General features: G+C 52.6%; 11 protein-coding genes across 11 annotated transcripts; 8 read left to right on the forward strand and 3 right to left on the reverse strand.

Annotated features, from left to right (window-relative positions):
- Positions 1–669: 669 nt before the first annotated feature.
- Positions 670–5,793, forward strand: J4E86_004444 (uncharacterized protein; the record flags this gene model as incomplete). The annotated part of the gene is made up of 1 exon (XM_051444984.1): positions 670–5,793. One exon carries the CDS (start codon positions 670–672, stop codon positions 5,791–5,793), a length of 5,124 nt encoding a protein of 1,707 aa, XP_051304609.1.
- Positions 5,794–6,352: 559 nt separating this feature from the next.
- J4E86_004445 (uncharacterized protein) lies at positions 6,353–6,777 on the forward strand (the record flags this gene model as incomplete). The annotated part of the gene is made up of 2 exons (XM_051444985.1): positions 6,353–6,692; positions 6,749–6,777. 2 exons carry the CDS (start codon positions 6,353–6,355, stop codon positions 6,775–6,777), a joined length of 369 nt encoding a protein of 122 aa, XP_051304610.1.
- Positions 6,778–7,228: 451 nt separating this feature from the next.
- J4E86_004446 (uncharacterized protein) lies at positions 7,229–8,036 on the forward strand (the record flags this gene model as incomplete). The annotated part of the gene is made up of 2 exons (XM_051444986.1): positions 7,229–7,845; positions 7,982–8,036. The coding sequence occupies 2 exons, from the start codon at positions 7,229–7,231 to the stop codon at positions 8,034–8,036; spliced, it is 672 nt and encodes a 223-aa protein (XP_051304611.1).
- A 133-nt stretch (positions 8,037–8,169) lies between these two features.
- On the reverse strand, positions 8,170–9,712 carry J4E86_004447 (uncharacterized protein; the record flags this gene model as incomplete). Its single annotated transcript, XM_051444987.1, has 2 exons — positions 8,170–9,484; positions 9,549–9,712. The coding sequence occupies 2 exons, from the start codon at positions 9,710–9,712 to the stop codon at positions 8,170–8,172; spliced, it is 1,479 nt and encodes a 492-aa protein (XP_051304612.1).
- A 1,183-nt stretch (positions 9,713–10,895) lies between these two features.
- On the forward strand, positions 10,896–12,239 carry J4E86_004448 (uncharacterized protein; the record flags this gene model as incomplete). Its single annotated transcript, XM_051444988.1, has 2 exons — positions 10,896–10,915; positions 10,970–12,239. The coding sequence occupies 2 exons, from the start codon at positions 10,896–10,898 to the stop codon at positions 12,237–12,239; spliced, it is 1,290 nt and encodes a 429-aa protein (XP_051304613.1).
- A 386-nt stretch (positions 12,240–12,625) lies between these two features.
- J4E86_004449 (uncharacterized protein) lies at positions 12,626–13,772 on the forward strand (the record flags this gene model as incomplete). Its single annotated transcript, XM_051444989.1, has 4 exons — positions 12,626–12,768; positions 12,816–12,988; positions 13,038–13,601; positions 13,654–13,772. 4 exons carry the CDS (start codon positions 12,626–12,628, stop codon positions 13,770–13,772), a joined length of 999 nt encoding a protein of 332 aa, XP_051304614.1.
- A 548-nt stretch (positions 13,773–14,320) lies between these two features.
- J4E86_004450 (uncharacterized protein) lies at positions 14,321–14,940 on the forward strand (the record flags this gene model as incomplete). Its single annotated transcript, XM_051444990.1, has 3 exons — positions 14,321–14,360; positions 14,481–14,833; positions 14,929–14,940. The coding sequence occupies 3 exons, from the start codon at positions 14,321–14,323 to the stop codon at positions 14,938–14,940; spliced, it is 405 nt and encodes a 134-aa protein (XP_051304615.1).
- A 790-nt stretch (positions 14,941–15,730) lies between these two features.
- Positions 15,731–16,242, reverse strand: J4E86_004451 (uncharacterized protein; the record flags this gene model as incomplete). The annotated part of the gene is made up of 2 exons (XM_051444991.1): positions 15,731–16,114; positions 16,165–16,242. 2 exons carry the CDS (start codon positions 16,240–16,242, stop codon positions 15,731–15,733), a joined length of 462 nt encoding a protein of 153 aa, XP_051304616.1.
- A 1,963-nt stretch (positions 16,243–18,205) lies between these two features.
- J4E86_004452 (uncharacterized protein) lies at positions 18,206–19,040 on the forward strand (the record flags this gene model as incomplete). The annotated part of the gene is made up of 3 exons (XM_051444992.1): positions 18,206–18,260; positions 18,399–18,718; positions 19,011–19,040. 3 exons carry the CDS (start codon positions 18,206–18,208, stop codon positions 19,038–19,040), a joined length of 405 nt encoding a protein of 134 aa, XP_051304617.1.
- Positions 19,041–19,241: 201 nt separating this feature from the next.
- Positions 19,242–19,937, forward strand: J4E86_004453 (uncharacterized protein; the record flags this gene model as incomplete). The annotated part of the gene is made up of 1 exon (XM_051444993.1): positions 19,242–19,937. One exon carries the CDS (start codon positions 19,242–19,244, stop codon positions 19,935–19,937), a length of 696 nt encoding a protein of 231 aa, XP_051304618.1.
- A 2,891-nt stretch (positions 19,938–22,828) lies between these two features.
- Positions 22,829–24,540, reverse strand: J4E86_004454 (uncharacterized protein; the record flags this gene model as incomplete). Its single annotated transcript, XM_051444994.1, has 3 exons — positions 22,829–22,886; positions 22,941–23,206; positions 23,269–24,540. The coding sequence occupies 3 exons, from the start codon at positions 24,538–24,540 to the stop codon at positions 22,829–22,831; spliced, it is 1,596 nt and encodes a 531-aa protein (XP_051304619.1).
- Positions 24,541–25,003: the final 463 nt, after the last annotated feature.

A 25,003-nucleotide genomic window follows, 5' to 3' on the forward strand; every position in this document is an offset into this window, starting at 1 on the left:
CTGAAGACCTAGTGGCCAAAAACAGTATGCTTGATCAAGAAGATGACGCTGTGCTGGCGGGTGCTTGCATGATGCGTCGAATATTCGGACGGTGAAACGGTTGGCGATCCTCAAAGCTTCGGCCTCGTGGCGGTGGCCCGAACAAAGAAGACTAAGCCGCTTTCGGTGTTGGCCCCTGCGTCAGCGCCTGCAACAACAAGTGCCACACGAAACACGACATCTCACCCACACCCCTTCGCCTCCCACCAGGCTGCACTGTCCTCTTTGATATGTTTCCTACGTCTTGCATAGCGTGAGCATATCCGGAGTTTGTCTTTTGTTGCGTAACGTTATTCTGCGTCTGGCTGGTCCTCCTGTCTTCGCCACCGCCGCCCACGGTTCTTACAGGCCGCCTGGTCCAACGAGCACATTCTCATTACAAGCACATCCGCATTCCGGACGTATTTCACTCGGCACCGTTAGCGGGGTAGATTAAGAAGACCTCTTTACGTTTGGAAGACTCATAATCCTATTTGATACAGCCCCGGGCTGTTGATACCATCAACTCCGAGGTCCTAGCAAACACATCGCCACTGTAGCTTCAGATCTCCAAAAGCATTGTGCTGCACACCTGCGGAAGGTACCTTCAAAATGGCAGCGATAGATTTTGCGCGGCTGCGCAACCAAACGATGGCCGATGGCTTCGACAGCGAGGTCACGGTCAACACCCGGGCTTTGATAGACAAAGTTCTAGCGCGTTACTCAAGCGAGCATACAACCTTGCGAGAATTGATACAAAATGCTGCAGATGCGAAAGCAGATCAAGTCATCATCAAATTCGAGACGGACCCATCTCTTACTGTTCCTACACCTCAAGGCGCCGAAGACCCCATTCTACTGAAGCACATCATTCAAAATCACACCCTCAAGCGACTCGTCGTTAGCAACAATGGTCAGCCATTCACGCCCGCGGATTGGAGTCGTTTGAAAAGCATCGCGGACGGTAATCCGGACGAAACAAAGATTGGGGCTTTCGGTGTCGGATTCTACAGCGTGTTCGCCGACTGCGATGAGCCCTTTGTCGTTTCAGGAGACAGGACTATGGCGTTCTATTGGAAGGGTAATATGCTTTCAACCAAAGCCGCCCCAGTACCGGCTGAACATGAATCGAGAGACACAATTTTCATGCTCGAATACCGGCAAGCAAAAGTCGAATCTGCGTCTTACAACCCATCAAAGCTTCCGAATCTGCCCACGTTGTGTCAGTTTCTGGCCACGAGTCTCACATTTGTTGGTCTGCAAAGTATCGAGCTTCACGTGGACGACTACGTCGTTGCGTCGTTCACCAAGAAGATATCACCCCCAGAAATGGTCCGTGTGCCGAACGGACTGAAGACTGAGACCGAAGGCGGCTTGATGCGGGTGACTGATGTCACGCAACAACACTCTCAAATCGATGCGGCCTGGATGAACGTCATTGCTACTGCTCAGATACCCCCAAAGAAAGCTGCCGACCTCGTACAACAAGAAGTTCGCAACGCAGGTACTTCATTACGGAGTTTCTTCTCAAAATTCGCATCTGCGCCTCCTCCGCCGCCCACGAAGAACATCAAACCCGCGGCTGAGAAGACCAATACTATTGAAGCGATAGCAGGCGATTCGACTGGCACCATCTTCTTGCAAGTATGCACTGTGGTGGCAGCCACTAAAGTCTCACGAAACTTCGCTGCGGAGATTGAGCGCGCAACTAAGAAGTCACCTCCGAAGACGACCAAAATCGCTCTTTTGACTTGTCCATACCAAGATCCGTCAGCCACGCTGGCTACGGGCTCTGGCAGTTCAGCTGCGCTTGCCGACAAGATCTTTGCAGAAGTCCTTCCGACAAAATCTGGTCGAATCTTTATCGGATTTCCGACTGCCCAGACGACTGGCTACCTCGCGCACATCTCTGCGCCATCTCTTATCCCGACGGTTGAGCGCGAGAATGTCGACATGAACGCTCGCTACATCTCCACCTGGAATACTGAGCTCCTGCGTGTTGCAGGACTGGCCTGTCGCATCACCTACGCAGCAGAATTGGCAGCTTTGCAGACCCAATTCGGCAAGGAACCCATCGAGACCTTGATCACGAAGACTGCTTACGTGTTCAAACAATACACGGCCAAATCATCGCACCCTTCTACATCCCTTGGAGATAAGATCGACGAGGCGTTCTGGAATTGTTCGAAGGAACGATCCATCGACATCCTTTCGACCAAGGGCGTCATGTCCAGTAAGCGTGTGCGTATGCCTGCAGAAACTCTAAGTTTCCTGGGAGAAGTACCCATGGTCCCACAAGAACTCGCGAATGCAGCAGTCGACTTCATGCTCAATTTACACAATCGCGGTTTCATCACAGAGCTCACAATGCAGGATATTCGTCAAGGGTTAGAGTCACGAGCACTCAGCGAGGATGAACTCTCCGAATTTCTCAAGTGGTGTGGATCTAAGCTGGAAAGCGGCGAAATCGATGTGCCCGGCTCTCGTAGCTTGTTCGAAAATACAGTCGCTAATATCGACATTGAGCCAGAAAAGAACTCTGGCAGGATACTGGCATTGGGCGATATTAGCACGTTTGTTAACCCAGCGCGTATCGGTGCACATCTACCTCTTCCGCCAGACACTATTCCTTTCTCCTTCACTAGAGGCATGTCGATCAAACAACTGCAACTCTTCGGCTGGGTGGAATTGTCAATGGTTCGCTGGCTTCGACACATGACAACACGCCCGCAGCTAGACGAGTTTACTAAGGATGAGAACCTTGCTCTCTCTGTGCTAACACTGACATCCAAGTGCTGGGAACAGCTTGATGGAAATTCCAAGGAGACTGTTGTCAAGATTTTGACCCCACACACGATCTTGCCGACGAAGATGGGCATGCGGCGACCGGCGGAGTCGTACTTCCCTACTGTTAAGCTGTTTGATGATCTGCCAACTGTGACGCCGTTTGCGGGTTCGAAGGAGAAGTTCCTATTGGCGCTCGGTGTTCGGAAGACCATCGATCTTCCTATGGTGTTTGATCGAATGCGAAGTCGCGACGCGCAGCAGTCGGAGAAATCCGAAAAGCCGACCTGGAATCACGTTGACCTTATTCGCTACTTCGCGTCGGTTATCAACGAGATACCTGCGAAGGATCTTAGTCGACTACAGCAGACAGCGTTCTTGCCAGGAGATGGTACGCTAGTAAAACCTGGCGAGCAGTTCAAGGCTTCAGACCTTTATGCCCCCGACCCGGCCATTGTAGCTCTAGGCCTGACTCAGATCAAGCTGCCTTTCGAATTCAAGCCCACTACACGAGAGGGCGTATTGCTGCTGCGTCTCGGACTACGACAGTGCCCAGATTCCATCACCGTTGCAAACATACTCCATCGCGCCGGTCAAGCCAAGGATCTCCAGCTGTACATGCGTGCGATGGACTACCTGTTAACGAACTACTACAAGAACAATTACGCTGTGGAGCACCAGAAATTCGCTGCTCTCACCCTCCCGATTTTGCCGACAGAACAGGCTCCGTTCCCGGCGTTGGTTGGTCCGTTCCAGTGCTACATCAATGAGCACGCAGCATGTCTAGGATTTCCCATCCTAAGAAGCGATCTTCGGAGTCATGCCGAGAAGCTGGGGGTTCAGCGTGATCCGAGCATAGGCCCATGTGTTCAATACCTGATGAAGACTCCACCCAAGACTAAGCTTGATGCAGAAATGCAGTTTGCCTATCTTGCTTCGCGCGGATCCGAGTTGGATCAATACAAAGGACTCATACAGAACCTCGCGACTTCCAACATCGTACCAATCTTTCGGAAGTACTACCTCGACCCCGCTTGCAGCGGATTCGAAGATAGATCCAAGAATCAAACTGGCAAGACCGAGATGCGCATCCATCACTACGATCCACCCGAGCATGTTTTCGTGGGTCGTGATCAGGAGTACCGTGGCATCCTCGATTACGTTCACTATGGCGCGGAAGCTACAGTCTTTCTTCTCAAGGTTGGCGCAAAGCATGAGCCGACTACTCATGATCTGGCGTACCTCCTCGCAAAGAACCCTGCTCGGTTCCTCAACACCATTGGGCAAGAGAAATATCTCGATTTGCTGAGAAAGCTGGCCGAACATGCTCCGAATCTGTGGAAAGATAAGGATTTGGTCAAATCACTTATAGCATCGAGGTTGCTTCTTGGCTACCGCGATATCAAAGAGGATAGCAAGAACGTCGCCGATGCAGGCGAAGACGACATTGATGATCTTGATGAGGACAACGTCCATCGCGAGTGGTCGCTCAATAAAGCTGGCGAGATCGTGATTATCGATAACGTCAACTATATGACCCGGTTCCGCGACTTCATCATCGCAGCCCCACAGGAAGAGCTTCTCGAGGAGTTCTACGCTCGTTTCGGTGTCCAGAAAGTCTCGGAGCTGGTCAAGACTGACCAACGCATCGGCACAGTAGCGCGCGACCAGACACCTGCTCAAGATCTTCGACGAGACATCCTGGAGCGTGTACGTCTCTTCCTTCACGAGTATGAACGCGATGCTTCTTCAAAGGCTATCAGACATGACGCCAAGTGGCTGGGTTCTAATCTGACGGTGCAATGTGTGTCGGATATCTCCATCCGTTATTCACTAGCGGAACGCAATGTCGCAACATCCTCACGTAAATCGGCTGTCATCATCAAGGTGCGTGGTACGGGATACGTGCTTAGCATCACGCCGAAATACGATCTCTACGAGGTGTCAAGCGAACTGGTAAGGTTACTTGTATCGCGGCCGAAGCGCAACGACGCCATCGCGCTAGAGCGCATCTTGACTGAGCCTCTACGCCGACTCCAGCAAAAGGGTATCAACGTCGAGCGCATCCTGCGAAAGAAAGAGCATGAAGCGCGTATCGCCAAGCAAGCCGAGCAAGAGCGCGAAGAAGAGGAACAGCAGCGAGTTGCCGAACAAGCCAAGTCTGGTCACGTCAAGTCTGAAGAAAGAGAGAACATTCCACCTGAGACCCCCGAGAAAGGCAAGCATATGCCTGGTGCATTTGGCAGTCCAGAGGGTGGCATGGAGATCGCCAATCACGACCGTCAACCAGAGGAGCAGGGTCTCATCAACAACTGGGCGAAGAAGCTCGGTTTCAAGAACGCGCCTAGCGCACCTTCCTCCTCCTCCAAGGGTACAGACGGCCCTCAGATCAGTCGCGACATCCAAGCTACGAAATCGAACATTCAGAATGCTATCAAGGAATGTCGGCCAACTGGTATGGAGAACATCAACACCAAACATCACCAGGACCCGACGGAACTCGACCGTGGAGGTTACTGTACCGGCGAACAATGGGAGAACCTGCACAAAGCGTTTTCGGTGCCTTTCTCTGGCCGTCACGTCGACATCTACTACGGCCGCGACGAGACGGCGCCGCTCACCGACCTGCAATCTCACCTCCAAAAATTCCTACCGCTCATCTTTGGCCTCACATCAATCTTCAGCGTCAACCCTGCGGCGGTAAATATCTTCCTCGACAAGAAGTCTAACACGGTGGCGTTCAACATGAATGGCAGTCTGTTCTTCAACCTCGCTTGGTTTATCGCCCTCCATAGCGACGGATGCCAGACTAAGGAAGGGAAGCTCACAGCTCTGGACAGTTGGTTCTGCACATACTGTCACGAGCTTGCGCATAATCTTGTCGCCGACCACAATGCGCGACATAGCTGGTACCAGCAGCAGATCATCATAGAGTATAGTCAGCAGTATCGGGCTGCATTGGAGAACTTCACACAGGGTTTCTTGATATAGACGGGGCATATTTATTACACGGATATACAGGTAGAGTTGCGCACTTCGGAGTCTGAGTAGTATTGCATTATTATTATCTCGAACACGGTCGGACAGTCTCCTACTCTCCAATTATTTACTCAGACCTTGATCTACTTAATACCCATTGTCTTGTCATCGTACGCGGTGAGATGAGTGTGCTCACGGTAACTTGGGCATATTATTAGGTCGCAGGTGTTTCGTGCTCGATTACTCACTAATCTCTCAGCAAACGGTTCACCCCGAACTCCGGCGTCCCCGCTCCATCGCATCTGCGTAGACCACTCACGTCTCTTACCGCAATATCACCGCAAAAGTGATCCTCACAAATGGAGGTGAGTACCGACCTGGCAATGTCTCCATCGGACCATCGTGTCTGTATTGCAATAGAGGTGTATATAAACCTCTTTTACTGCTCCTCTCCTTCTAACCTCCACTCTCTACCCACTTCTCTTCCCTTTCCCCAACATCATCAACTTCAGGTAGCCCACAAAGTCCCTACACATCTCACTGCCTCGATGCTAACTCGAAAACAGCCAAAATGAGGTTCACCACTCTCTGCCTCACCGCCCTAGGCTTCATCGGCTTCGCCATGAGCCAAGGCAGCGAGACAACCTTGACAACAAGGCCATGCAACAACCCCAAGTACTGCACTACAGTACGCACTCCACCAGCCCGCTCCAACGCCTACACCTCCAAGGAGACCGCCGACTCCACTGAGCTCACCCGCACCATCACCGCGCACCGCCGCCAGCTCACCGTAGTCGAATCCCACACCCGAGCCAGCGTCCACACCTCCAAGTCCATCAAGACGCACAAGCCGCCTAAGCCCTCTAAGACCAAGACCTCCGGTGACTCCGAAATCCCTAAGCCCTCTGAAGGTTTCTCGGACTCCGTTCGCCCCACCCGCGTCTCTGTCACCGCTCAGCGGCGCCAGGCCTTGCCAACTACTGCGACGTGCACTGAGATCACCTCTTGGGACTCTAAGACCTATGCGACTGCTATTTCTACGCATATTCAATGCGGACCGGATAAGTCTAAGCCTACTTGCTCTACCTCGTATGAGTGTGGATGTCATTCTTCCGCCTTTACGCGGGACGATAATCCTGATGTACACTTTTGCTGGCCCATGGCGACTAGCACTATCTTCCCTCCGGACTATGGTGGTGGACGGTCTCAGCGGTGGGTCGCAAGGCAGGCGAGGGCCACTCATGCGCCTAGACTCGCGTCTGAAGATCTCGGAGGTCGATCTCAGCGTCTTGTTGCCAGGCAGGCGGTGCCAACATCGACTTGCTCTCCAGGCCATGTTGGAAGCGACTGCAGCATTGTCGTCTCACCGCCTAAACCTACGAAGTCTTGTCCTCCGGGTTGGGTTGGACCTGACTGCCCTTTCGCAAGTCATGTCCCTAGCACCCCGATGGCTACGGCTACCAGAGATATTTACGCTCGTCAAGAGGCTGTAGCGAGTGGGAACCCAGTTTACGTTGTCACCGTCACCCATGTCAAGCGTGTCACCGCCCGTCAAGAAGCTGGACCGACTGATCTAGTCGAGGTCATGACGAACACGGACACTAAAGAAGCTGGACCAATTGACCCCGTCTACGTGGTCACGGTCACCGATTCTATCGCTACCACCGCCGAACCGACTGATCCAGTCTACGTCGTCACAGTCACTGACACCCTCGCTACCACCGCCCATCAAGAAGCTGAACCAACAAACCCAGTCTACGTCGTCACAGTCACCGACACCGACGCTGCCAACCCACTTCAAGAGGTTGAACCGACTGACCCAGTCTACGTCGTTACCGTCACCGCCACCAACGCCGTCAACGCACGCCGAGTTCCTGACAAAATTTCTGCTTCCATTGAGCCTCAGATGACGGCAGCCGATTACGGATGCCCACCAGGTACTTGTGGATCAGCTTGTCGTTCCGGTCATTACTGCAACAAACTGTTTGGTCGTGTCGCTGCTGTGGAGGATGGTGTTTCGAAGGAGCCGTTGGCTTCCGAGGAACCTGTGCCTACGAGGGGGGGGTTAGATGGGGATGGTATGGAGGGGGAAGGTATGAGAATCTTGAGACTTTGATCGAAAGGAGTGGTATGGTGGTATGCGGAAAGAGTGTGAAGATGGTGGACTGAGGTCTTTGCTAGTCTAGCTACTCACCTCTAGCACGGGACTACAAGACACTTTACTCACCTTTATCACTGGCAACGAAAACACGTGATAAACCTGCAACGAAATGCAATTCTCGGCGATACTATCCAACGCTATGCTAACTTTCAACAAAAGGGTATAATGCTTTTCTCCAACTCAAAAACCGCTGCTCGATCTCTTTCAATTCCTCGCCAACAACCAGATCATGCCTTCTCATCCTCCAATTCCTTGGCTTCACGCCTCCTCCGCCACACCGGCCCCATCTTGATCTCCAGCAACATAAGCGGCATCAACAAACAACATATGCCACCCCAAAACGTATACGTCCAGCCTTCACCCCATGCACTCTCCATACGGTCGATGATAGACACTAGAATAGCAGCCAGCGAGCAGCGCACCAAATTCGTACACGCCGTTGCGCCTGAGCTGCGAGATTGCAGAATATCGATGTTGAGTGTCATGGTAGTGTTGAGGATACCGATAGACGTCCAGCCTAGCATAACGCCAAGAATGAGCGGAACAGCGATGTGAGCCTTGGCCTGTATCGTCCAACCCCAGGCAATGACGCAGACGATGAAGAGGGAGAGGTAGAAGGGCATTATGCGTAACCGGGCGTGTTCGATGGTGAAGTTATCACCACACCGCTCTTTGATACGTCTGTACTCCCAATCCAGCATCTTGCCCGTCATCGTAGACCCCAGAATCATACCCGCGCCGACGGGAAGGTAGCAAAGCCCCAGCACCGTCTCCGACAGCTCCGGGTATATCTTTGCAAAAGCCGAAGAAATGGTGGCGGTGATTGTGTAATTGACCGCGTAGACCAGCCCGGTAAAAGTCAAGAGGACAATGACATCAGGGTACGTAAAGAGCACAAACGGATTAACAGAGTGCTTAGCCTTAGCGCGCGAATCCGGGTCGAAAGCTTCTTTCGTTGCTTTTTGGCCCACGATAGGGAGGATAGCGCGTTGAAGGCGGGGCACAGGGATACTGCCATTACCCGCGATGCTCCTCAGGGTCTCGGGCAGGAAAAGCGCGATACACAGCAGGCAAACAGCCACCATGATGACGATGGACCAGAAGATAGATCGCCAACCTAGACCCTGCGAAAGTGCGCCTCCGATTGCAGGTGCGATACACGGAGCGAGCATAGGACCGAGGTTGAACATGCCAAAGTAGCCGCCTCTTTCGCGGCTCGTGGATATATCGCCTATGACGCCTGCGCCAAGGGCGATGGTGCTGGCGCTACCTCCGGACTGGAAGCAGCGCAGGAAGAGGAGCAGCCAGAAGTGGCTGGTTGGACAGAGGGCTAGGCCGATGGACGAGGCGACGAGGATGCCCAGACATACCAGGTAGACGAGGCGGCGGCCGTAGCGGTCACTGATGGGGCCCCATAGCATAGGGCTGATTCCTTGGAAGACTAGGTACACGGTGACGGTTTGGTTGATGGCTTCGGAGGTTTGGTTGAAGGCGCGGGCGAGGGTTGGGATGGCTGGGAAGTAGATGTTTGCGGGGAGGGGGCTGGATGCATGTTAGCTACTGTTGTTGTACATGTCTCGAGATGAGATGAAAGGAAAGAATGTACCTATAGAACCCCGCCAACGCGACCATAGCTACTATGAGCCATTTCTCTTTGCTGGTGTATATGCTATATGGGACTTCGACTTCACCTTCAACCGGCAGCTCAGGTGCAACAGCAGCCTCGTCGACCGGTATGGGTTCACGCTTGTTCTCTTCGTCGGCAGCCATAACCAGATTCCAAATGTCAGCGCAGCAGAAGGAGATGAGCGAAGAGGGACAGCCTCATGCAAGGCGACGCCGCAGCGCTCAACGCCCATGATAACTAACATCACTCTCCCCGAGGACGCTACACGCCCTCGTCGGAGTATCAAGCACCGCACGCAGTGTGGTTGGACGAGTGTCGCCCATCTCGGTCAAGACCGTGGGGAAGGTCCGGCAGACCGGCGAGAAGTCGGCAAGCGCGTCTATAATCAGGCCATTGCGCAGCGAGCAAGCATGCAGCCGACAAGACCTCATGCACACCACGGCATACGCATCGCACATCCACATCCACCTCCGTCATGGTCGGAGTAGCATCCTGAAGCTACGGCTGCAGACAGTCAAGGCGCGGTTATTAGACGGCTATCATGCGGTTGTCGGCTTAGCAGCGCGCGAGGTGGGCCAGATCGTCATGGACCCTTTGTTGTGGGATGCGTGCATTCGTGCATTGAAACGATTTTGCAGCGCTCGGTGCCGACGGGTGCGCGTCTAGCCTTGCCGGGCACAGGATGCGCGAACCAGAAATGTCGTGTTTGCAAAAAATCTCTGTTCGCGATAGTCGCAAGCCCGCCACTATGGGGTAAGCAAAGAGTCATAACGACGTTGTACAGGGTGGAGCAAATGATTCAGGTATATAGTCGCGCCGGGCCTTATCGCATCACACGACTGAGCAGTTTCACACTATTACTTCGCATTGCAAGCCGTAGACGGACATAGCGAGTGGGTCGTCAACGGCGTCTGTACCATCATCTCGGGTCCCTTACGCACGACTGACAAACTTTACACGCGCAATATCTCGGGGTGGAGCGGCGAAAACGGTGCTGCGAGCCAAGAGACCACGGGTCCGGGAAAAGAGATGGCAGACGCCCCGAATGGAGGTGTAGGCAGTAGCAGGGTGGGGAGTACTCCTAGGGCTCCTTCGCGGGAACAGGAAGACATCAAGCGGCCCAATCTCTCGGTTGGGGAAGTCGCGGGAGTGGAGCAGCAACATGGCGATGTCACGGTGGGCAAGCACGAAAGAGTTGGAGGGTGGAGAGGGGTGCTGAGTTTTCTGGAAAAGAAAGGTGATGTTGAGCTCAGAGGGTGTACGCCTGTGCCGTATGAGGATAGGACAGAGACGCAGTATTCAAAGATCTTCACGCTTTGGTTTTGCATGAGTTGTAATCCGTTGCCGTAAGTGGTCACTTGGGGAGTGGTGGCCTTGCATGATGGCTAACGGGTATGCAGTGTGACTTTTGGCATGGTGGGCACAATGTCTTTTGCTCTTAGTCTGAGGGACGCGGCGCTGGTTATTCTTTTCTTTACCCTCGTGTCGACGGTGCCGGTGGCGTACATGTGTACGTGGGGGCCGAAGACGGGTATGCGACAGCTGGTCCAGGCGAGGTTTTCCTTCGGGAAATACTTTGTTTCTCTGTTGATATTGCTCAACCTTGCAACGCTGACGGGGTTCTGCGTTGTCGACAGCGTCATTGGTGGTATGGCACTGTCGGCGGTGCAGGAGGGAGCGACCATCAACGCCACGGTGGGTATCGTCATCATCGCCATATTGTCGCTGGTCATCTCCTTCTGCGGCTTCGGAGTATTGCATCACTACGAGCGCTGGGCATGGATTCCAGCATTGGCCGCACTCATCATTGCGGCAGGATGCGGGGGTCAGAGTCTCAGCCAGCAAGTCGCAGCGCCTGCTGCTACAGCGTCACAGGTCCTCTCGTTTGGCGGTCTCGTGGCGAGCTTCATGCTTCCATGGGCTGCACTTGCGAGCGACTTCTCGACGTACATGCATCCCAAGGCTCCTCCCTTCCGGATCGCACTCTACACCTACACCGGTCTTGCGCTGCCTACGGTCCTGCTGATGACGCTCGGTGCAGCGATGGGAGGTGCGACGCCAAACATTGCCTCATGGCAGGCTGGGTACGACGTCAACGCAGCGAGTGGTGTCCTTGCAGCCATGCTTCAGCCAGCTGGCGGGTTCGGTCGCTTCGTCACAGTCGTGCTTGCCTTCAGCATGTTGGGTAACCTGTCGGCAACGATGTACAGCGTAACACTAAACCTGCAGATGCTCCTTCCCTGGCTCTTCCGCATCCCGCGCATCTTCTTCAGCATCGTCATTACTGGCATCGTAATTGGCGTTGCCGTCGAGGCATCCAGTAGCTTCTTCCTCAACCTCGAGAACTTCATCGGTGTCATCGGGTACTGGAGTGCGGCCTTCATTGGCATCGCCATCACCGAACACGTGCTGTTCCGACGCAGCAGCTTCATGGCCTATACCGAGGATGAAGAGGCGTGGGACGAGCCGAGCAAGCTGCCACCCGGTCTCGCGGCAATTGGCGCGTTCCTGCTCTCCTTTGGCCTCATCATCCCGTGTATGGGACAGATTTGGTGGACAGGACCCATCGCGGAGACTACGGGCGACATCGGGTTGGAGGTAGCAGTTGTGCTGGCAGCGGTGCTCTATGTACCGTTTCGGGTAGCAGAGAGGAGGATATACGAGAGGTAGTTGCAGAATAATCCAGTAGCAACGACCAATCAAGACTGATGATTACATGTTTGTTGTGCAGTGCATGAGGCGAGGAGATTGCACATGTTGGTAGTTTGGAGAGGATTACCGCATGCGACTAGATCGGGGGAAGTTGTTGCCTCGGTTGTACGTCTTACCCCGGAAATGCTTGGTGACGTTCACAAGCCAGCCGGAGCCGCAGCTCAAATGCGGAGACGAAGACCATCCGACGAGACTTGAAGCTGCTTCCCTTTTGATACCCTCTCCTTCACTGTTTATCCTAACCTTCCAAATCCCATCGGCTTGCCGGCTGCTTCTTCCTCCCGTCGCGACAACCGCCCGCTTCCCCTCTTCAACTCCCGAGCGACCAGACTCTGCACTCGACCATGTCTCAAACACAGGAAAAGGCGCAGGAGAAGCTCATTGAGTCGACTTCCTCGGTGCCCCAGAGCACGGCGGCTCAGCAGAGCGACAATGTTGCGCATGCGCTGGCTGGCGCTGGTGGAGGACTGCTGTCCATGGCCCTGACGTATGCGCCATCGCGACGATGAGATGCGGGCTGCTAACAATCCCCAGCTACCCACTCATCACCCTCTCTACCCGCGCCCAGGTCGAATCTAAGCGCGCGCAGTCTTCGACGCTCAATGCCGCGCGCCGCATTATCAAGCGCGAGGGTGTCGCCGGCCTCTACGCCGGTCTCGACTCTGCCCTCTTCGGCATCAGCGTCACAAACTTCGTATACTACTACTGTACGACAATACACGTCTAAGCGATACATCAGAGTACTGACGGCATCAGGGTACGAATGGACCCGCTCCTTCTTCGAGAAGGCTGCGCTCAAAGCCGGTCGCGCCTCCTCCAAGCTCACCACGGTCGAGTCGATGATGGCAGGCGCCCTTGCCGGCAGCGCAACCGTCCTCATGACCAACCCCATCTGGGTCGTCAACACGCGCATGACGACGCGCAAATCCGAAGCCTCCGACGAGTCGCTCCCGGGCGCGCCTACCCCCGCACAGAAAGCGCCATCGACGCTTGGCACGCTCTTCGCCCTCGTGCGCGACGAGGGTCCCGCGCGCCTGTTCGCTGGTGTCATGCCGGCGTTGGTCTTGGTCATCAACCCCATTCTGCAATACACCGTCTTCGAGCAGCTGAAGCAGATGCTGGAGAAGCGGAGGAGGGTCACGCCCAAGGATGCCTTCTACCTTGGTGCTTTGGGCAAGCTGTTGGCCACCAGCATCACCTACCCGTACATTACTGTCAAGAGCAGGATGCACGTTGCGGGCAGGGACGGGCCCAGGGAAGACATGTTGACCACCTTCAGGCGCATCATCAGGGAGGAGGGATACACTGGCCTGTATGGAGGTATGGGGAATATCGTTCCAAGTAAAAGAGAACATGTGCTAACCGGTCATAGGTATCGGACCCAAGGTTACCCAGAGTGTCATCACCGCCGCCTTCCTCTTCGCTTTCAAGGACGCTCTCTACGCCTACACGATCCAGGCACGCAAGAAGCTTGCCATGCGCAAGGTCTAGGGCGTACCTCGAACCGATACATTTGGAAAGTGGTTGCGGTCGCAGTCGCAGCTGTATATCGGGTCGAGTCGCGACCCGTAAAAGGAAGTCGACACTACCGAGGACGGTGGAGGATTACATTGAGCTATAAACACTTGCTGGAGCATTGTTATCACGGTACGTGGAGGGACCACGAGGCTTCAAAATGTATATACCCAGAATTCTACGCATCATTTTGATCGATTTGAGAGGGAAGCGTATATCAACAGTTTGATGAGCGATGATATGGAAGGACAAGGCGGATAGCATCCCGTCTCTCCGCTTTTCGCGTCATCAGGCCCTCTGGCATGCAACCGCCCGCTGCGGGGTACTCTAATCGAGAGGTTGTCAACGCCCTACCATTGCATCTCAAATATGTACCTGCAGCATGAATGTGCCCTAGGGCGCAAAAGACATGTAGGATCGGGCTGTGTATATAGTGATCTAAGTAGAAATACAACTAGGGTGCCTACCGATTCAACTTCGTCCCTTGCTTGCATCTCGACATCGATATAAACACATTCGTCACGATGAGCTCGGAGCCGTTCACGCTGAGGTGGGGTATCTTGGGTAAGCACAATTGTGTCCAAATATAGATGAGAGAAGGCTAATTGACTATAGCAACGGGAGGCATAGCAACAAGTATAACACCCTCATCTTCCTCAACCCACCCATCCTAACACCCCCCAGCATTCACAAAAGACCTCCTCATCCCCCCCCAAACCCGCTCCGTAACCTCCATCCGCCACGTCGTCACCGCAGCCGCCTCCTCCACATCCTTATCCCGCGCCACCTCGTTCCTCACCTCCGTCGGCGCATCCCCCACAGCACGCGCCTACGGCTCCTACACCGAACTCGTCTCAGACCCAGACATCGACATCATCTACATCGCCACGCCCCATTCCCACCACTACCACCACGCCCGCCTCTGTCTCAACGCCGGAAAACATCTGTTGATTGAGAAACCTATTACTGTGAACGCGGCGCAATGCCAGGAGTTGAGGAAATTGGCGAGGGAGAAGGGCAGGTTTATGATGGAAGCGGTGTGGACGCGTTTCTTCCCCTTGTCACGGGAAGTCTGCTCCATTGTTAAAGAAGGGAAGTTGGGCGATATAAAGCGCGTCTTCGCTGATTTCAGTTTCTGGAATGATGTGGAAAAGGAGTTTGGCACTGAGCATAGAATGGTGAATCCGGATCTCGCGGGCGGCGCGTTGTTGGATTTGGGGATTTATAGCCTAACGTGGGTGGTTATGGCGTTGTATCACTGTCAACCAGCCGACAAGCGCCAAGAACCGGTTGTATCGTCGGCAGTGAGTAAGTATGAGACGGGCGTTGATGAGACGACGACTGTGCTGTTGTGTTTTCCGGGGACGGGGGCGCAGGGCGTGGCGGGTACGAGTATTATTGTTGCTACGACGCCGAATGCGGAATTTCCAAATCCTGGGGGTGACGCGGTGAGGATACAAGGTACTTTGGGCGATTTGACCGTCGACTACGCGCCGAGACCAAGGACGTATACATTGACGCCCGCTGCTAATGAGAAACGAGGGAAACTGGCGGACTTTGAGTATCAGGTTGTTGATAAGTTCAAGGAAATTCCTGGGGGAGGACATGGAATGTTCTGGGAGGCGGATGAGTGTGCGAGATGCATCCGGGATGGGAAGCTGGAGAGCGAGATTTGTGGGTTGGAGGAGACGGAGGTGGTTATGCGGGTTATGGATCAGGTTAGGAGGCAGGGGGGTGTTGTGTATCCGGCTGTGATTGAGAGTACGGAGTCGCCGCTTGATGGGTTTGGAGTGTGAGAGGTGGAGCTGGTTTGGGTCAAAAGTGTTTATTGAGAGATTGAAGACTTGTGATTGGGGCGCGATGATGCTGTATGTTTCCTGGCTGCGAACTTCTCGCGCCCTGGTTTACCCACTCTAGTATTTGTCTTCTCAGTCTCAATTAAACAACGACACCAAATCAGGAAAGTCCTGTAGAACGTTCCTCAGAGGATGCGCAACCACTCCATTCATGCCCGTGACTTCCGTGAGCCGACCTCGAGCGTAGTGATAATCGGGCCATTGGTGGCCATTAGCGTCAATGCCCAAGTCCTTCCCAGCATCTCGAACATCTTTTGAGCTAGGCCTGATGGCGAGAACTCGTAGATTCGATCCTCGGTTTGCCATGAAGCGGAAGATCTTATTGGCAAAGTTTTGCATGAGTATCTGGCAGAAGTAGACTTGTGTCTTTCCAGGTACCGTTGCGCCGTCTTCGTTAAGATTGACCATGGGGAGATTGAGGATACGGAACGCGTGGAGTGTAGGGTTTATGGAGATTGCAGCCTGGCATTTTGTTAGTGAACAAGAACCGTATGATGCGGCACCACATTTACCAGCATATCCGCGAATTCTCCTTCTGGGTAGAAGCCAGTCCCGAGCTGTGTGATAGACCCCAGATCCACAGCTGGCATGTTGACCGCCAAGTATTTTAGATGAATGCAAGCCCTCAATATAGCCGTCATCTCCATGACAGAAAAATAACGGCTTTGCGATCCCCCGGTACCTATCGAGAGACACTGAAGCTTCTGACAATGTGCCAAAATGCAGTCTTTGGCAACGAAGCCATGTCCAGAGAGCTCCAGCTGAAGCTCTATGAGTTTAGAGCAAACCTTGAGCAGTGCTTCTATGGCTTTGACTGAATTCTGTGGATCTTTGATCTGGTCGGGAAGAATGATATAGAGCCATGTCAGTTCGCCAATGCCGCGAGCATAGTATGAGGACAGTGACTCCATGAAGGGTACGATGTCGTCGCACCCTTGCAACTGTAGACAAGACAGCTTGTGGAGATCAAGACTGTTCGAGATTGCTGGTTCTCCTCTTTTCGCAAGCTTTAGGTTGAAAAGTCGTAGGCTTGTAAGGTTTGAGAAGAGTGGAAGCTCCTTTGCATGACGAAGTATCCTGCAAAAAGAGATCACATCAGTCTTTGTCGAGGCAAGTGAAAAGAGGAGGAGATCCCGTATCTTTGAATGGTTTTTAGAGAGGGAGTGTATGCCCTCGAAGATGCGCTCTTCTGGTACGCTGTTTGGGTCGATGTAAAGCAACATTTCCGTTACATGGGATAACGAGGAAGTCGACCATGCATAGTGTTCTTCGGAGGCGGAATCAGGCAGCCCCGGCAGCCCGGAGATGGTGAAGGGAGTAGAGACCTCCAGTGTCTCAATCTTCTGTTGAGACTGCAAGAGGAGTTGTACCGTGGGTGTACTGAGATGGACGTAGCACGTGAGAGCCCGAAGTCGATCCTGTGGAATCGCTAATATCAATGACTTCAGGCGATCTTCTATCTCAGATGATGCGTCGAAGTAAGGTACTCCTGAATCAAGTACTTTAATCTCTCGAATGTGCTTTGTAATTCCTGAGCGAGGATGTACTAGCGTTGCCAGAGAACTCGGAGAAGCGGTGCTTAACTTAATCTCAAGAACTTCCCACATTTTGGATACCATCACGTCTCTGCAAGCGCGGCTGACAAGACAGATGGTACTCTGGTCAGACTTCGATCGAATCTGCTTGGGCTGTTAGTGCTCTCCATACATGTAAAAGCTGCTACCACTCACGAAAGCGAACACGTTACCCACCATTTCGGGCGGCAATTTGGCAAAAGTTGCACGCGCCATGTTGAGTGTGTGTGGAGATTTGAGAGCCATTCGAGCGGTTGCGCAATTGTAAATAAGAGAAGGAGCAAATTGACTAGAGATTGAGTGGAGCTGAGGGCGCGTGGCTCGTGCGGTGCTTGCCTATGCACCGCCAAGACTTGTGGGCGCGATCAGGGTCTATCACTGCAGACGTGCACAAGCAGGAGCGCATTTCTACTCAGCCGTATTCTATCCCTACCTTGCACTGTAGCCTGGAGGTATGGGTCGGGCTCTAGACACACCAATGACGAGATATGGTGCAGTGTCCGTCCTAGCGTTCCTAGGTAACGTCCGACTTGAAAGCGACGACTTCCTTCATTGATACCCTACCTAGTAGATGTTAGTGTGCGCAACTTCCCTGTGAATTGACACGAGAGATCTGTCTCAAGATCAACAGCGATACTGAAAGCTCTAAGATCTCAAGCGACGAACATGATCAGGTCATGAGTGGCGGGCTGCGTGGCTTGGAGGATGGTCAAGAGGGCAGTGAGGAGAGCGCATGCTTCCCGGCGCACCCAAGCAGTACTGGAGATTCTCTGATGATGTAAGCGAGTTCAATCCAGCTTTGCATAATGTTTCTTGTTTTGCCTGCTCGTGCCTTCTCTAACATATTGTCAAGACATTCTTCGCGAGCAGCGGCCCCGTCGCACCTTCCAGCCGCATATCTCACCTTTTATGGAACCTCAACATTCTCTCAAGACTCACTCTCTACTTTACCATATCCACTCCTGCTCACGTCAGTAGCATGGCGCCGAAACGACAACAGGCGACACGGCTACCTGCCCTGGAGTTCATCAAGCGTATGCGATTTGGACTTCCCCCATACGACGACGACTACGAAGACAGAGATGCCTACACTCTAATTATAGGCTGTGAACCAGGAGACAACTTTAACTTCTACGAAGAGAAAGAACCAGAAGTTGTATGAAGCGATGAAGTCTTGACTGTCAAGAACATCGAGGCCGGCGAAAGCGAAGAAGGCAAAGAGGGCGAGAACGGGAAAGAGGAAGAGGGTGCATGTCCAACAGAAGACAGCGAGGCCGAAGAATATGACAGTGAGGCCGGAGGGCGATACTTTGAGGGCCTCCAGTCCAACTCAGAACCCGGAGACTTTGCGGACATGAGAATGAGTCTCATCTACGAGTGCAGTCATCAGGCTGACACCGCCTTCCGTGTCAGGATGTTCGATGCATTGTGGTGTCGCTGGGGTGAGGATCTGGTTCAAGAGCGCCGAGTATTCGACGAATCTGTACCGAACGTGCACTTGCACAGTCTTCGTCGCATCTGTTACGTAAAGATACGCGTACATATATATTGCGCTTTGGATGAATGGAAGTTCGTCGGGCGCATCGTTTTCTTGAAGATTGCTCACAAACAGGCACGTGACAGGGTATGGCGGCGTCGGCGTCGGCGCGTGATGACGTTTGAAGGCCCTGTTTAACCGTCAGCATAGGTAATCCACCCTGCCCACACCCCACCATGTCGGAATAGTGTTCTTTTCCACTTCCTCCTACTGCCTTATACCAGAAAACAATTAAATCAGTTTGCAGACTACGTTGAGCAAGAAACTTGCAAAATAGGTGGCCTACCCTCCACGTAGGCTCCAGGGTGTTGAGTTTCTTCTTTAGTTCCAACGTTGACGTGCTACCATGCCGTTTGATCAAGTCGAGTTCATCACACTTCTGACAGACTACTACGAATTTTGCAATCGAGTGTTCTGGGATGACTCAGTCGTAGTCTCTGCGCCCAAAAACGGCTGGCCATCAATCACACAATCCACCATGGCCAACCTGAACAGAACGGATGCAGTCATCGACTTGCTTCGCCACATGCCTTTTGTAGACTTTGTTGAGCCAGACAAAGCCTACGGCAAGCACGTCATCATGAAGAATACACGAATTCAGGATTACCGCAGCGAGGCGATGCAGAAAAGGATCCGCGACGGCGATCTCGAATACTACGTTGAACCTATAGGCGATCCGTTACCGCCGTCATGCATCTCTTTCGGTAACAGCAACGGGCGTAATGGCTACAATCTCGTCGTTGACACGGCTGATGGATACGTCTACTGGGGGGAGCCTTGCGGCCTGCCCGACCAGCCAGCGCCAGAGCTCAATGCCGTGGTGCAAGAACGCTACGCCGAAAACGAAACCGAGCGTTGGCGGCAGGGCTTCAACGTATATCGCCCACGCGAGTTTTTTGCGCTCTGCAAACAACGATTCCGCGAGCTGCGCTGGATCGGTCTCCAGACGGATATCATCGAGGCGGTACCGATGTACTGGGAGCTTGATGACGCGGACGACGAGTTCAAGTCGCTCGTGCGCAAGATGAGAAGAGCTGGGTGGCCGGGAGACGGGCAAGGACGGGACTGGGACCGAGAGGCTTTTCAAGCGGCGCTCAATGTGTATAGCGATGAAGAGGACGAAGATGCCGTACAGGCGGCGACAGAAGCGCTAGACGATACTCACGTTCACTAGATATCTCGCGTTGAAATGGAGGGGTGGTAGGACTGTGCAAGCCAAGATTGTCTACACACTTCATCCGGAGACCCAGCTGTGCTCAACACAACACAGGGCGACATCGGGAGTTGTGACGGACCCCAACGAACGCGAAGTCTTCGATTACCTTACAGAACGAGCCACCACCGCTGATTCGCCTTTGGCATTCAACATTTTCGCCGAAAAAGACGACTGGAACCCCTGCATGATGCGACGCAACTGCGGCTGTACAGCTGGCTCATCATATGGTAGATAACGTTCCGGCTTATCAGAAGAAAGAGTATAGCTCGTTGGAACGTGTTTGTGTGGTTCCGAGATCTGCCTTGCGATGCGACATGCACGGTTGACGAAGCTCACTACGCCTTGATCGGTCTTCTGTCGCACCTGCATGTTCTTGCCAGCACATTCCTGATATGCAGAATCCCTTTTGAAATGCAACGAATTCGGGCGGTAGATCAGAGAGGTTTCTATGCGTCATGGCTGGACGTGGAGTTCGTCGGGAGCAGATGCAGAAGCAGTTGAGGTAGTAGCAGCCTCGATGAGAAGTAAGAAAGGTGTGTCGCGAGAAAAGTGGGGAAAACGCACAGCTCTTGCATACTGCCAAGACTTGTAGGCGTGAACAAGGTCCTCTACTAGGCCTACAATAGAACGCATACTAGGTTTTGTTACTCCGATGTGTTACACGCTGAAGCATACTTTACCCTCTTGATTTGCATACTACGAGATACAATACAGCTTATAAGCTCATGATAGACATTAGCTAGAGAAGCGCCTGAGGATGAAGTCGCCAGTGTAGTTCCTCGATATCTTCTCCATCTTAACGCGCGCTGCACCTACTAGATTGCTGCCCGAACTATCTCGAACATTTCCGCGCGTGTGGATATACCAAGGGCAGAAATAACGATCTGCCATCGGCATACCTTCTTCAAAATCCCGAGTGTCAAAGGATTTGACTAGGAGGAGTCTCGGGACTGTACCACACTGCGAGATGTGACTGAAGATCTGATCGCCGAAGTGTTTCATGGCAGCCTCGCACGACGCACCGAAGCTGCGATTCTCCATCAAAGGTGTCTCTTCAAATGTTTCCAGATCATAATCAAATGTGATATCAGGCTCGCTAAGTATTTCTATGGTATGAAGATTGGGATTTGCGGCACATTGTGCCTACGATGCCAATCAATAAAGATACCAATACAAAAAGGACATTGCTTACTAGTATATCTTTGAAAGCAACACAATCCTGCTCACTTGCGTTGAATTGTAATCCGTCCCCGAGCTGTGTGATATATCCGAGATCGATAGGTGGCAGATTGATGGCCAGTCCTCTGAGCTTTGTGCACGCCCTCAAAATTATCCCTAATTCGTCTCCCGAGTAGTAGTGCGACTGAGAATCCATGATACTGTTTCGAGATTTTCCGATGACGACGTTACGAAGCGTCTCAGCGTGAGGCAGGATACAACTTTTGTCGACAAGTTTGCCGTTGGAGAGTTGTAGTTCGAGATTCTCAAGTCTAGCGCAGCAGACTTTGAGGAAGTTTTCAATGGATTTTGTGGTCTCGACCTGCACTTCGTCTTCAACACCGTTATCTAGGCGGATGCACAACTCCCTTAAATTACCAGGTGTCTCAATGTACGATTTTGAGAGACTCTCGAAAAACGGCGACATCGAGCTGCAGAGCAAAAGATCCAACCTCTCTAACCTTGCAACGTCGAAGGTGTGGGAGAAATGAGATGAAGCATACGGTACCAAGTCTATTTCTTCCATCTTGATAGACGTCAGATTGGAGAATAGGCGATTCTCCGGCGATAGCGAGAGCAGTCCTTGTAATGAGATCGGAGGTTCACAGTCGGCTGACAAGTTCAGCCTTTCGAGACTAGGGTAGAGGTCGATAAAGCTCTGCAGATTCCGGTGGTTGTTCTCGACCTCTTCTTCCTCCTGTTCCTCTTCGCGCTATAGAAGAAGACTAATCTCCTTCAGTTCAGGCGTCAGCGATGCAACCCACGCGCGGTATTCCCGGGAAGCATAATGATAGTCACTCGTCGAGCCAAGGCAGGTAAATGGAGTCGTTGCATAGATTCTCTCTAGCTTGGTCTGCGATCGCCACAATTGCAAGAAAACCTCATGCTGCATGTCGCCATAGGCCTGGAAAATGCGGAGTTTATCGCGTGGAAGTGCCAAGATCAACGACTCGAGACGGTTATCCGAATCCTCATCCGTAAAGTCCGCAAAGCATAGATTCCGTACATGTGGGAGGATCCCAGAGTTTGCTGCCAGTAGCGTCGTCAAAGAGCGGCCAGGGGAAGAGCCTTGGTGATCACCCAAGCTGAATTCAAGCTCTTCCCACAAGATAGGGGCCATAAGCTCCCGCCATGAGCGGCTGACGAGACATACATTGCCTTGATCATTCTTTTGCCGGATCTAGCAGATGTGTCAGCGCTTTCTGGCTTGCAGAGCGGCAATGCCCGGAACTTACGAAAGCGAAAACATTGACAACCAATTACTACGAGATGATGAGATGGAAGAGCAAAGTAGAATTGAGGTCGAAAGCGTGTCGTCGGGTGGACCAGGTACCTAGGTAGTGAGGTCAAAGCGCCAAGGCTCTAGCACGATGCAAGGCAAGAGCGACATCATTGAATGCACAACTTATAGAGTTTAATGTGAGTAGCATCGCGAAATCAGGATGGCTGTGTTGGATCATGCGTATATGTGCGTCGAATGCTGTTACGTGAAGCGGCGGCAACTTGGTGTCGCTGAACATCCAAAGGTTTGCTCGCTCCTTCCGCAATACCCTCAGCTACCTACATACTCAGCTCCCATATTAAACGCGTGTTCATCGTCCCCAATATCCACCGTTCACCATATTAATCCATCAGATACTCGACCCCGCCATACGCATCACGAGTGACTCTTTATCATCCTGCGGATATCTGTCCAGGGGCACCGCCATCACCTCCCTCTTTCCTCTCGCATCACAAACATACCCTTTATTAAACAGATATGCAGGCCATAGACACTCATCGAAAATCTGGTACGTAATACTAGGCCGAGTGTCGAAAAAGATGGGGGCGGTACCGCATTTCGCCATGAAGCGCATTATCTCCGTTGCGAAATTCTGGTACAAGACGCGGGCTAATCGGTGTTCGGTAGCGTTGAGCGAGTTGGGATTGTGCGTTATTTCGATCTCTCCGAAAGTTGGAAGGTTCAATATGCGGAGGGTGTGAAGTGGGGCGTGTTGGGCGAGTACGATCTGGATGGGTTGTTGTTAGCTGGTGGTCTAGTCGTGGGGAGTAAGTAGGTTTTAGGACTTACGAGCACTGCTTCGAACTCAGTGTCTATATATGTGAGACAGTTTTGTGGTCTTCCCAACTTGAAGTCGTGAACTAGATCGATAAGGGATCCTAGGCTCACTGCTGGGAGGTTTATGGCGATATTTGCGAGCTTTGGGGAGGCATCTAAGATCGCTTTGACGTCTTTCACTGCATATGAACGCCCTACTGTGTCCTCACCCGTACCCAGTTGCAGTGAAGTCAGCTTATTAGACCGGGCGATGATAGCGTCGTTCTTTATCAAGGCGTGGCACGATACGTCCACGATGAGTTTCTCAAGCTTCGGACCAGTCTCGAGGAAGTGTTGGACAGCCTGAATGTCGTTGTCGGGATGGGGTGAATTAGAAGGCAAGAAGATCTCCAGGTCGGAAAGATGGGAAAGATAACTGCCGTCACTGTTGGCGCGTTGTACCAGGAGGCCGCCCAAGAAGGTGGCCATGTCATTGCAGCCAATTAGTGACAACGTGCGAAGGTTCGCAAAGTTGATGTTACTGAAAATCGCCTTGTGACTCATTCCAAAGTCGATAAGCTTCAGACGGAGGTTGGTGAGACTTGTTAGGATGGGCTGCTTTATGTCATGCTGTAGGATGTGATGCATATCCAGCCGGTCGAGTGGACGATTGTCAAAGAGCGTGCCCACTATGGATAGGGTCTGCAGCTTGGGAACGTATCTGAGAAGTTTGCGGTAGTACTCAAAAGAGTTTTTCGCCATCTTCGGATGGCAATGAACATATACAGCTAGTCCAGTGAGGTCTTTCAGTGGAGGCTCCATCAAAGGACCACCTGTGTGGAGAGGAAGTGGCCCCTTGCCCGTGAAGGCCTCGTCGGACCTGATGCGGAAGTTCAATTCTTCGAGCTTCCGCTGGGATTTGAGAAGCATGTGGATAGTATGACGGCTCGGTCTCAACGTGCTGGCCATGAAGTGCGTGATTCGGTCGCGAGGAAGGGACGTTAACAGTAGACGTAATTTGTGCTCGATTTGGTCCATTTCAAACGAATCGCTCGCGACTCGTCGGGGTGTTGCTATGATAATCCGTCGGATATGAGGGAGTATTATGCTCTGTGAATTGACAAGTGCTTTCATGGACTGAAATTTGCTAAGCAGCAGATCAGTGTTCAACGTGTACCACATCAGCGGCGCAAGATTAACGCGCCATTTGTGGCAAACGAGAGAAACGGCTTGCATATCCTCTTTTCTCCGGATCTCATCGAAGATCATGCTGAGCAGCTCTGTTGGAAGGGCGGAGATACTCATCTTGGCGGAAGCTGCATGGAGTTGAGTCGAGACTATCTCGTGTGGGTGGAAGTTGATAGTGAGACTGAAGGGACTTGATAAGCGTGGCCAGCGGTGTCGACGCGCAGTGAATAGGAGTCGCCGCTAAGACAGTCATAGTACTGGTTTCACAGACGTGCTTGCTGCATTCAATTCACTGAGTCGAAGAAACCTGACTGCATCACTCGACCCAAGAGGTATGCGCCACATTCGACGACGACGCAGGCTTGCCTCTTGTTCGCAACATGATACCGTCTTAAACTCCATGCGGCGCGACACGAGTACTCGCCCCAGAAAGGTCGTAGTCGGTGTAGTGGCAATATTCCAAGAGCGAGGTTCGGCCGGCGTACGTCAGTTACAATGGTAGGTACGACCAAAAGGGCTTGGGATGGTTGCCACTCGATAGGCATTGTCGCATATTCAGTGTAGAGCGTAAATAGGCAGC

The sequence above is a fragment of the Alternaria arbusti genome, assembly GCF_024043155.1.
Source record: "Alternaria arbusti strain BMP 1465 chromosome Unknown scaffold_4, whole genome shotgun sequence".
Classification (NCBI taxonomy): Eukaryota; Fungi; Ascomycota; class Dothideomycetes; order Pleosporales; family Pleosporaceae; genus Alternaria; species Alternaria arbusti.